A 13,473-nucleotide genomic window follows, 5' to 3' on the forward strand; every position below is an offset into this window, starting at 1 on the left:
AGTTTTAACATACACAGAAAATTTCATTTTGATAATTATGAAAATAAAAATATACATATCACTTAGTAATATAGAAATTTATTATAATAAATTTATATATTGTCATATATTAAACTTATAGATTTCTTAGGGAGTTTTCCTTGAAAGTGAGAGCTGTGAATTCTGCCACAGTCGTTACTAACTTTAGGTCTCAGGAAATTTACTTTCCCTGAGCCTCATTTCCATCAGAGTTTTCATCAAAACTAAATGATATAATGCCAGTGAACCACTTATTACAATGCTTATTACTCACAAATGTTAATTACTTTCATTATTATTATTTCAATTATTATAAACTTGAGAGTAACAAAACATATTATCTATAATTCAGAATAATGTTTGCTAATTGCCATGACTTTGGTGTATATCTAGCACAACCTTTCAACAATTAGAGTTATTATTTTGATTTACTTCCTTAGTTAGATGCTTGTGAAGGGTTAGATAAGGTGAAATGAGGAAAATATACCTCTGAATGAAAGGAAAAATAGAGTTCTAAAAACCCTACTTCCTGTCTAAAAAGAAGTTAATGTAGAACATATTCAGAAAATTTCTGCTGAATGAGAAGAGACTGCTGGAAATACTTGCTATACAGAATTAATTAATGGATGATATCTCAATGTAATTAATATTATCCAGACAGATTATATATATATATTCACACACACACTTACACATGCATAACACGCATATACACATGATACCTTCATTTTAATAATATCTCCACTGAAATAGTAGCTAATCTGTATTCTCAGATGAAGATGCCAAATGATATAGAAAATGCTAAGTTCATTTGATCACAATTCTGCTAAATTTTCCTGCGGTCTAGTAGTATTAAACATATTCAACCTTTTTTCTTCTTGTGAAGGATGAAATAAAGGAGAAATCTGATTTCTGCAGTGTTTATGATGTCTTTATTACTTGTCATCCTTTTGAAATATTTGCACAATTTCCACTGGCATTAGTGGGAATATCATAAGTATATGCAAAAACATTACAGATCTCTTTATCTGGATAACTGTGCACAGTGAAACTAACGTGTATACATGGTGCAGTGTTAGAATTAAATTTAAAAACCTACTTCTGAATAGTAGCATCTAAAACAGTGAGGATATGTGATGACTTAACAATTCTGAGTATCTCTGCAGGACTGTAAATCTTGCTGTGACCAATACATTGTCTCAAAGCAGATAGTTGTGCCTTTAAAAAAATTTAACCTCCAAAGTGAAATTACTGAAGCTTCTAAGGCAAAGGGGAATAAATTTTATGTGAAGTCTTATGTTTTTACTAAATTCTTCAATTTTAAATACTTCATGGTGTATAGTAAATGAATCTGTTATGCTAATTACCAGACTAGTACTCATTATCAAATATGTGTGTGTGTGTATTCTCTGGTATTTACTAGTTATTGAATATATATCTAATATATTTAGTAGTACTAGTTATTGTCACACATATGTATATATGAATGACATAATGGATTATGTATGTAATATATTTATGCATATACATGGAGTAAGTGCTTGAAATGAAAAAAAAAAAAAAAAAAAAGAAAGCATAATATGGAAGAAATACTTCAAAACCTGAAACCAGAAGGCCTAAATTCCTACTCCACTCCTCCTAACTTTTGGCTGTGTAATTTTGGTTGAACTTCTTAAAATCTTTTCACTAAAATTTCTGAAAAATTAGAAAATTTTTGTATACCATCCTTAAAATTTCTTTCAGCTATGAGTGTATGAAATCCACAGTTTCTTTCTGTTATCTTCTTATGAAGGCATCTTAATTCTGCTAAGGTCTGGTGCAACATGTAGTGGATTTCAGCTGTCCTGTCAGCAAATCATTTGTGAAGAAACAAAATGGTTTGGCTTAATGATTATCTCTGTGCTGAGGGAAGGTTGATTGGATGGATGGATGGATGGATGCATGCATGCATGAATGCGTGGAAGGAGAGAGAGAAAAAGAGAAGAGGAAAGAATGAACAGAGAGAGAGGCCAAGAGAATCAGCTCTGTTGCTTCAAAGAAAATTAAAGATTCACCGCATATAGTACCTTTGAAAAGTTTCTTCATAAATAATTTAGGGCAAATTAAATAAGTAAAGAGTTTGAACTCTGAAACTAAAAATGATTAGTTACTTTGATTTTATTTGCAACTCTGAAATCTGACCATGTGTTTTTGGGCAGTTGTTTCATACATGTCTTTTTAGATGATAAGGTTTTAAGTAGAAATGGTGCAATAATAATGTAGACGTGCTGATACTTTCTTGTTTTCAGTTTTTAGAATTACTTATTTTAAAAGCTATATGGCATGTTAGGTATATAAAATGAGATATGCAGATCTTCTGATAATTTTATCAGCTCTGTATGTGGAAAAATTCCTTTTGTTATCAACCTGCTGGATCCAGTGGACCCCAGCTAGGTCCTTTCCTTGCCCTGTGCTGCTTGTGCCAATTGAATGAGATCAGGTTCAGCAAAGCAGAGCAGAAACTTTATACCTTGATCAAGGAATGGGGAGGGAAGAGCTCTAAGACCCCTTCTTCTGGGGGAAGGAAAGTGGGAAACTTTTAAGGGTTAAGAGGTGGGTATGCTATCAGAACCCAGGGAAAGTGGCAGTGAGTTCCAGAAACAGACAAAGCATGCACAGTCCTTTGGGCTCTTTTGTGCTGAACACTGATTGTGCTAGCAAAGTGCAAGTCCTCCCTTTGGGAGGAGATCTTAGCATGGTAATGAAGCAAAGGCAACTTTCAGACATTTTGGGTCTCATCTGCACAGGTGCTGCCCTTGTGGTCAGGCTGGAACCAGTTCAGGGCAGTGGACTGTCACCATCTTGGACCTTTCTGCTCGAGCTGATTCTGTGGTTTTGCTTATGTGGTCTCTGCCTTAGTTTCTGTTAAGCAAGCACAGATGTGGGCATAGACTAACAGGTTGTGGTGTGGAAAGAAAGAAAGTAGGTTAGCCTCTGTACTGATGTTGGTCACTTTCCGGTAACACTTCCAGATGTGTATCCAAACCTTTCTCAATATTTTTAGAGGAAATTCTGAGCTAGAGGAAGACATTTTCTTTCTTTCACTGCCTCCCCAGCTAAACAATGCCTCTTATACGTACAAGAGAAAGAAAAATTTAAATATTTAAACTAAAAATGTAAGTATATGATTAATACTTTGCTGAATAATTTGGATATTCTGGAGTTGTGATAATACCTGTGATACTAAATTCACGTACAGGTACATTTGTAATTCTTCTTTTGTTCTAATTTAAAATTAGTTGTAACTTAGATTTTTATGCCTACGTTTGAATTTAGACGTTTCATTTTACAAGATCATGCCTAACTAATATAAGGAAAGTTTGAACTATCCCTGTTTCTTGAGTAGCTAATATAGTCGGGCTCTGTTATAAACACTTTAACAATAAAAGTAGTTTCTGTGGCTTAGGAAATTATATTTTACTGAGGAGACAAGGCATATATCCATGGTGGAGACAACATCATGAATAAAGACATGCAGGTATAAAAGCTTAAAATATTTTTGAGGGTTATGGAGGTGGTCAGTTTACTAACTTCTTTTACTTATGCAAAATGTTTTATTTAACAGACATATTTGCAAGTGTGAATTTGTGTAAAATGATTTTATTAACTTATACATAACTTGTGCTTCTCTACCATGGAAGGAGCAGATCATCAGTCCCAAATAATGGAAATGAATAATTACAATTGGTGTAACAGGAATATTTAGGAAGTGTTTCTTTTCTGCCTATTGCTTGGTTATTCTCCCTCCAGTTTGGCCAAAGCACAGTGTAAATAGAGTATAATCTGTTGGTCAAACACTGTGTATTTATGTGTGTGTGTGCATGTAAGTGGTGGAAGAACTATTTCATCTTGACAATAAGTTGGATCTGGTTTTCACCTCCAGGTTATAAAATAAAACTGACAGTTAAAACATGCTAATAAAAATAGCTGGGAAAGATAGATGCTGTGTCATCATGTAAACTATATAGTTATGTATGTTGCATTTGAGAAACTTTACTTTCAAAAAGTAAATCTAGGATATTTGATGTTAGATTAGACTGGTAGTATGTGTGTATTAATACAAAGGATAAAAAGATGACATTGCTATACTACTGGAAGTGCATGACATAAGAAAGGACTGTCTTTCCTGAGATTCTTCATGTGGAACTTACCAGGTTGTTTTCAGAATAGTTGTGTTTGATACAAAATGCTGCATTTATCAATACTGTGGTGGTAAAAAGCCAAATTTAAGATGTGATTTTATATCTGAAGAAAAAAGTAAATAAATAAATAAGTGTATTTGAAATGTTGACTAGGATTTCTTGTTCTTTGGTTATGCTGTCTGTGTGCAGTAAGGTGAACTGTTTCTTTTGTGTACTTCCTTGCTGTTTGCAGAAAGATGAACTGCTTCTTTTGTGCATTTCCTTTCAGTATGTCTTAATTCAGCACAGAATTGACTAATTTGCTATCATTTCAGCAGGTTTCTGCTATTTATTAAGCCAGGCTTAATGTTTAAAGCAACTTTAAGTGTTCTGTCAGGTAATAGTAAAATGCTTCCATTAAAAATGTATTACCAATACTCAACAGAAGTCAATAACATCACCTGCTATAAAACAAGGTTGATTAGAAACTCTTCTTTTAAAAGACCCATTTAGAATCCATGACAGGCTGAAACATCTCTGTATAAATATACATCACTTCTTTGTGAATAGACATTTAGAATATCTGGTTTAAAATGAATTGGTTATTTCAACTCCAGTTATAGGACATTTATATCACATTTCCTAAAAAACTGCTAAATAAATTTTTATATCCCAGTCTGATATCATTAGATTTCAATGTCATGATTAATCTAAATTCTCATAAATATTATCACACATTAAAATGTCTTCATGAATGTGAATTAAAATTATCTAGATTAATATAAAATTTATTGCCTAAATATTTTCATAAAAACTTTGTTTATAAAGTAAATTTCTATCTAATTCAGAGGCAACAGGATAGGTCATAAATTAATGTCTGTTAAATACATTGATTATATCAATAAAATATGTATATTCTGTGTATTAGCTATATAATAATATAATTAAGCAATAGTTTATATATCAGTTAAAAAGATTCTTCAACTTTTTCTCACGTTCTTAGACATGAAGGTATTCAAATAGATAGGAAATGTTAAGGAAGGGTTTAAAGAGGCTGGTCAAGGTAGTCAGTGAATCCATGCAAATATAGAAGAGCAGTGGTAAGAGAAAGCCACATTCACACAATAAGCCTATTATAGTAGACACTCTGTAAGCCTATTATAATAGACACTCTGCCTTCTCTAGCAAAAATTAATCATTGCTTGCTTTCCTGTGGTAAAGCCACTTAGGATGAAGAGGTCAAAACTAACCTGCCACAGTTGTCAGAAATGGACATAATTTTACCCTTGCTTTATCATGAATTGACTCTAATAATGATGTTTAATATCATGATATGTCTTTCACTAGAAGACTTGGGGCTTCAGCTACAGACGTATTAAATTAACAAAATTGATAGATGTAAAGTGTGTCTGCTTCTGTTTATACATATATGTGTGTTTGTGTGTATGTGTAAACATATATATGCATATTTGTGTCTGCATGTATAGTGTGTTTATCTTTTCGTGTGTGCGTGTGTGATACCTGTAATATATTTATATGTGGAAAAAGTCATTTTTATATATACACTTTTTTTCACACACTGTAATGAATATTATATCAAGAAATATATATTATGTGTGTATGGATATGTATGTGGATATGTACACATATGGTTATTCCTTTATCATGTTATTGACCCTGAGGTGTATGTCTTTTATTGTCAAGAGGGAATTCATTAGATTTATTCAAAAAATGCAAAAAAGTATATTGCCCCAATTATTTATGATTAAAAAGTAAATAATTAAAAAATGTGTGCCTGCTTAGAACTGAAAGAGTCAAAATGAATACAAATAAAGTATGCATGGCCACATGGGAAAGAATCTGCGGATATGCTGTGAAGCCAGAATCCCTGTTAAAATACTTTTATGCCTTTTGGGTGTAATCCTGGAAGGCAGTATCCCATAGTGATGTAGAGCAAGGATGTTGAAGTCAAGGAGATAAAAAACTCTGGCCCTTGTTTGGCACTTTAGGCATATTTCTTGTATGCAATCCTGATGTTTAAAACTGTATGTGTATGTAGTAGTGTACATAGCACATAATTATTTTAAGGATTAAATTAGATACTGTAATATGAAAAAAATAATAGAACATGTTAAGATTTGTTTGGATGATTATATTGCAGTGTTTAAAAAAGAAAACACTAGCATTTGTTGAGACATATTTAGTTACCACAACTTACCTACATTTTGTATGCAAAGTATCATTTAATACCATTAATAATCCTTACAGATGGATATTATTTTTATTATTAGATATTACACATGATGAATGTGGAGTTTAGAATTTGAATCCCTTGCTCAAGGTCATATACTTAACAAATGTCAGAGTCAGGATTTGAAATCAGTTTACTCTTAGAACTGGGATGTTTAATCAATACACTGGCAAACACACACTCAAATAAAAGTTAGCCACAACTCTTAATCATCATCATCATTGCTGCTACATATGAAGGAAAAATGCCACAATTATTCACTAGAACTTATGTTAGTTCTTCAGGAAATATGTCTCCATTACTTTTGCTCAGAGATTTGTATGTCTTTAAATTTTTAATAAATATTATTGAACTTACTATTGTAAAAGATACTGAAACTTGTTCAAAAAAATGAAAAAGAAAGAAAAGAGGGAAGGAAATAAAAAAGAGAAAAATTAAATTAGGATCATAATAGAAATTTGATTCCTATTTACTTTATGAATGGATTCTCAGAAAATTTCCTGACTTTTCTTCTATTATTCAGGAGAAAAGATTCAAGCTAAGAATTCCTAAAGATCTCAGGACGTGAAACATTCAGTGTATTTAACCACTTTGTCCTGCAAAGCCTTTGTATATTTATTATAATGTCTTCCCAATACTCTCCCAGCAAAACACTTTGATATACTACTCATCATTTCCATTTGGAAGAACTAACTACATTCCTGCTTACCTGTCACACTGCTCCCAGTACAATGTGTTTCAGTAATAAATAAAGTGCATGCTTTAAGTGAAAGTATATGTTTTTCAATACATAAGTCTTTTGGGCGTAATTCTGGAGGGCAAGACAGAATATTTATGTTATTATTTAATGGCGACACTCACTTCTTTCTAGGAGCAATTTTTGATGAATCTGCCAAAAAGGATGATGAGGTGTTTCGCACAGCAGTTGGCGATCTCAACCAGAATGAGGAGATCTTACAGACTGAGAAAATTACATTTTCGGTGACATTTGTTGATGGCAACAACCCTTTTCAAGCAGTTCAAGAAGGTAAGGTCCATTAGCACTCCACTTTTGATTTTGTTTTTTGGTTCAATTCAAATGGTAATGAAATTAAAAATTTTTAAAAGTCATTAAACATGGACATTATTTTTGTATCTTTGCTGCATTGCTTTTCTCTTAGAGTATCGTTTGGTAAATTTTAATCCTGAGTGCCACTTCTGAAAGGGCAGACTGTGGAGAGTTATTGTTTTAATTGAAATATGATATGAAAATCGTCATAAGTATTTATAATAAAAACTAAAGCATTTTATGACTTCAATGTACATGAAACATTCCTTAAAAATATGACTTTCTATCTGAATTTTTACTTTTGTCTTCTTTGAGATAACTGCCACCTTGAGTGTTGTTACACCTGGAGATGACATTTAAGGTGTATTCATGACAAATGTATTGCTAGAAGGAAGACTTTTAGACATTACATACAAATCAAAGATTTTGTCCTGGGGTCCTAACATACTGACCTAGGCTATACATTTTTTATTCTCTACAATGTGGCAAATATTAAAGCACTTTTCTGCATGCTTTCTATATACTTGAGTGAATTAAAACTTTTCATAGGTACAAAGTCATACAAATACAAATTATGTTTATTATACTGGAATGATCATTTGTATGAATGGAGGTTTTGATTGAATGATCTTACACTAATAAAATTCTAGTTTTGATGCTATTATTGTAATGAATAATAGCATTTTAATTTTGATTAACAAAGTAATCATTGTTCATGAAAGTATTTGTTGTTAATCTGTTTTATATTTTATTGTGATAATATATTTAGACTAAAGATATTAATACACAATTAATTTAGTTAAATGAAGCATTTCTTTTATTAAAAACTTAGAGAGGATTTGGCAGAAGAAAATATGGACAGGTATTAAATGTAGTAAAATTTGGCAGGAAATTTTTTAAAGAAAAGTACTGAAGAGGTAAAGAAGATAAATGTTTTTAATTTAATCTATCTGCATGTTATACAGGTAACCTTTATTGGATCAGAGGCATTGGCTACTATCAAAGCTTATTTATGCTTATTTCTGTCAGTAAGGGAATGGATAGAATGATTAGTGATCTAATGCATTTTCCTTCTTATTAATTTGATAGAGTGAAAAAATATTATTTTAATAAAATGAACAGAAGTGTTTTAAGTAAAAGTTGTTTTTGCAGTAAAATGAGTTGTTCATGTTAATATGATGGAATTTTAATTTTAATAAATAATCGTCAGTTTAAAAAATCAGATTAATGTAAGCATCCAGTTATTTTTTTACATTTTCAAAGCATGGTTATGTTGATAAATTTTCTATAGAAAAAGCTGTCTAAATTGATGTTAGAATTCATAAAGCAGTCTGCAAAAATAATAAAGTAGAAATTGTGGAAAATACCCAGTAATGTAAAAGAATATATGTACTAAGAAGAATATATTTTTCTTTAAAAGGAGTATCTATGATATTTCTTTCTCAACTGTTAGTTTTAGTGACTGGAATGAGAGCAGGAAAAAATTAGGACTGACATTTTTGTGACTGTCTTCTTATTAACTACATATTAATAATTGTGAATTAAATTTGAAGATGTAAAATATTCATGCCTTTTAAAAAGCTCACTTTGACTGAAAGAATGTGGATAAAGCAATGAAAAAATACAATGCGTAGAAGGGAATTACAAAGACTGAATATGTCCTTCACACCTTTTTTGGAGACTACTATTTGAAAAGCAAAGACAGTTTTTAAAATACTACAGAATCTATCTACATATTGCTTTGTGTAACCATTCTGCTGCCAATTAATTCTGGAAACAAAAATATCTCTCAAAAGAACTATTGTGACTTGAGAGAATTTATGGCACTGAAAGCAAATTGAAAGAGTAAATAACTTTTAAGTTTCCAAGAAAGAGACAGCTAGGTATTTGTCAAGAAAGAATAAAGAGCTTGACAGTTTGCCTGATGGGTTTTGATACTAACAGTATGTCCTGGACCAGTTATTTTGATAGTCTGTTCTGACATAAGTTCTAGGAAACTCTGAAGTTCATTTGTTTCTCCATTTAGTATCAAGAAAGATCTTGGCTAATTTTAGAAGTAAAAATAATTCTTTATAGAGCTCTTATTGTAATTGATTAGTTTGAAAAAATAAGGGAAAATATTCCACTGAAAGAGAACAGAAAAGTATTCAGCAGTATTTTCTTAAATATTTTGAGGAAGTATTTTAGGAGAAAACTTCAATGACCATCAAAGATGGCCAACTTTTCTATCATTATATCTTTGCTACAATATCATTAAAATCTGTAATAGAGGGCCTTAAATCAGCTTATTTGTTTTTTACATTCTAAAGATGGACACAAGATTCAGTGATATTATTATCGATTGTTTATACATTAGCATTCCTGATGAACATCTAAAGATTCATGGTTTAGAGCATGGTTTTGTTGTGATATATACTATTTATGTTCATGGGTTTTAAATGGTATGAATTAGTAGAAAAATGACAATCTAGTTGATCACCACCAGTTGCATTGTATAATCCACTCAGTTCATTCACCCTTGGTTTCCTCATCTATAAATAATGAAGAAATCAGAACATAAATGATGTATTTTTAAGGTGAATTTCATCTCTATAGATGAGATATTGCACAAATCTTTAGAATGAATTTCCAGATTTAGATTCTTAAAGGATTGTAGAAATTATAATTATTCAGTTTCTCTTTAGAGAAGGCTTCATATTGCTGAAATTGCCTCCTAGTTTTTTCTGTGATTGACTTCAAAATTGATTAAAAGGATATATGGTGGCTGTCCTTTGTTCTGCTACCTCATCCAACTATTGACAGCAACCCAAAGAACTCATTACTATCACCAAAATTCAAAAAATGGTCTTTTGTAGGTTCAGTTGACCTGGACCAAAGCAGCCGTTGCTGGATTTCTCTCCTGACTTCTCTTTTATAGATTGTTTCCTCTGTGGGACCTATAAACTGGATATAACATAGGCTGGTGTGAAAGGCACTTCTGTCTCTCCTGAAAGCAATAGCAATTGCTTATATTGTTAGCTTTTAACTGAGACCAACACCACTATGGGCCATGATAGGTGGGGATTTACAAGAAAATAAGGTCAGGGAATGTAAGGAGAATGCATTTGTAAAAATGTTCACATTGGAATGTGAATGCAGAAATATGACTGCATGTATAATTCTTGCATACATCAGATGTATCAGGAAGGATGTTAAGCACTATATGTTGATTTTGAATGGCACGATTCAGTTAAAACACTGAAGTAATTAGAAAAAAATACCTAAAAATGAAAAGTGTGTAAGGACAGGTTTATACTGTAATGTCACAAATGATTCTATTTGAAAGGAGTAACTATCATAATTATTCTTCTTTCTGCTGTGCTAAAACCCATTATAAACAATATAGTTATAAAAGCTGTTTTTAATACAAAAAGCAGTCATGATTACGATTGCTCATCTTCAAAGTTGCAGCCTGGTTTACCTTTAACTTACTCCTTTGCACACTAGGACATGAATATTGATTGCTCCCAAAGAATCTTGTAAAAACAGACATATCACCTTAATACAATGATGATTCCAGTTGGATTTGCCTCACATATGTTACAAAATAAAGTCATTGTACGTGTAAAACAATGAGACTGCTTTCATTTATGGTTTATCAAATGTCTCATGTCTTCATTTTTAATACACACATATCCATATCATGTGTGTAAAAGGGATAACAGAAGAGCAGCAGAGCCAAAAACAGTATAAGGAAATCTAACTAGGAAAAAAACACTTCTCCAAAACACATCACAATTCATTGCAAATATTTCTGGTGCCATAGGCTAAATTTGAGTTCAAAGAAGATGTAAATGTAAAAGAATGATTTATGTGGCTGCACTATTTGATGCTTTATTCCAGGGCTTAGTCTCATAATTTATATTCTTCTCTGCTTTAATTGGATATTTTTACTGTGATAAAAAAAATCTGCTAACTCCAAAATTCTTAGATTGGATTCTGCAACTTTCCTAGAATAGGATTGCAGTGTGTATACCTCACCAGCCTGTGTTGCCTGGACCAATTTGATAACTCCAGTTTCAGCTTATTATTCTGTATTGCCTGACAACTGAAATTGAGAGTTAGTGGCTCCAAGAACCAAGAAAAAACCCTGAACATCATGTAGTTATAATTCCTTTTATTCATTCATGTTGTTCATTTTTCCATTTTTTCATCCCTTCTTCCCTTTACACATCAAGTCCAGTGTTGTACTTTATCTTGAGTCCCAATGCTCTGTATGTAATTCATGCCTAGATACCTGTGCAGTGGGGTGAAAGGGGTAGTGTTGCAGCTGACCAGCCATCTCCAGACACTCGAAAAGCAGGAGGGGTTCTCCATGTACACTTGATGGCTGGCTGGACCACCTGATTCCTTCCATGAGTCTGGGGTGTTTAGGTTGGTCAGTTCCCCAGCAATCCTGTGCCAAGTTCTGGATCACTTTTTCTCCCTTACTGCCACTTTTTAAGGACTGGCCTAAAGATCTGGAATCAGAATCTGCCTATTGTGTGATCTTTAGTACTTATCATCAATGTAGTATTAAAATATAAAGAATTCTGTTAGGGACAACACAGGCATGCATTCTTTTAATTATCGCATACTATTCCTTTCCATTAAAGAATTGCCCATCAGGAAGGATTAAAATAATATGTATTTGGAACCTAATTTTGAGTGTACTCAGTTAAATCAATCTATCCAAATACTTATTAAAAGCCTGTTACTGTTCCAAGATTGGGCCAGCTAGAGTAAGAGATAACAAAAGAGAGGACAGAGTGTCTACCTGCGGGAAGTGTAAACATGTACCTGAGGTGGGCTGTGGATTTTTAGAGCATGAAAAGACATTATGTCATTACCTTCTATAACTTGGGTTTTTAATTGTGTTAATAATAGAAATAAACATGGTGTTCTAAATTTTTAAAACATTTCTTTTTCAGAAAAGAGAGGGAATTTCTTTTTTAAAGAAACAGTATTTTTAAATATAATTTTAATGCTGATACACATTGCTTAGCTTAATTTTATTTTTTTTCTGTGATTTATTGTTGTACTCCTGTATTGGTAAGGCTTTCCGCGTTATGTGATTCAATACCACACTTTTAAAGTAACAGGTCTCTATTACTATAAATAAATTGATATCTGTAGGCCTTTATATCATAACTTTATAGCCTTTCTGCTTCGGGGCCTTTTAACTCAGTATCTACAATTGTGTACTGCTGTGTAGGTTACCTCACAAAATACATATTTTAGCAATATGTGCTGCTCTGGATCTTGTTTTATTTAGAAGAATCTTTAGCAGCTTTCTATGAAAGCTGTGTTTAATGGAAGTAAAGATGTATGTATTCTTTTGTTGTTGCTTAAGTGTTCTTTCTTTTTACCAAATGTTTTTCTTGTAATAATAGCACACCACTTTCTTCTGTTCTCTTTCTACCTCCATGGATAGAGTGCATGATTATGGCAGCATAATTCAGTTTTTAATCGGTTTTTTATGATACTCACTTGGTAAAAGAATCACCTATATGTTGTAAAGTGACTCTGAATATACGGTTTATTAGATTAAAAACCACACTTATGTACACTCTGCAGTTGTAATGAGAGTCCATTGTGTAGTCATAAAAATAGTTTAAGTTCATGTTGACAAACCAAAGATGACTTAACTATATTCAGAATTTAAAAACTATTATCAGTATTATTAATATCCAACTTTCACATAATCTAGTCTACTCGCTTAATTTGAGAACAAAAATAACCTGACTTTTTACTTTAACATTTAAGAACTTATTTTTGCATGTACTTGGCAAGTATTGTTAGATTTATGGGAATCACAGTATGCATAGTGTTTTAGTATCCATATAATATTTTGTTGAATTATTTTGTAATTTTGACAAGAATCATCACTGAAACACTTGCTTTAGAAAGCAGGACACACAAGCCAATGTGCAATAGGAAATGGCATATTCTGGGAAAAAAGAGGATGAATCAGCAAG

The 13,473-nt window shown here is 31.9% G+C and overlaps 1 protein-coding gene across 2 annotated transcripts in view; it reads left to right on the forward strand.

The window, feature by feature from the left end:
* Positions 1–13,473, forward strand: part of GRID2 (glutamate ionotropic receptor delta type subunit 2) — a 1,416,273-nt gene that overhangs the window by 262,213 nt on the left and 1,140,587 nt on the right. For both annotated transcript variants that reach the window (XM_057728577.1, XM_057728578.1), the window contains exon 2: positions 7,301–7,456. In XM_057728577.1, coding sequence (XP_057584560.1) covers positions 7,301–7,456 — 156 coding nt within the window. The remainder of the gene's footprint in view (positions 1–7,300; positions 7,457–13,473) is intronic.

This window comes from Hippopotamus amphibius, chromosome 3, assembly GCF_030028045.1.
Source record: "Hippopotamus amphibius kiboko isolate mHipAmp2 chromosome 3, mHipAmp2.hap2, whole genome shotgun sequence".
NCBI classification, from domain to species: Eukaryota; Metazoa; Chordata; class Mammalia; order Artiodactyla; family Hippopotamidae; genus Hippopotamus; species Hippopotamus amphibius.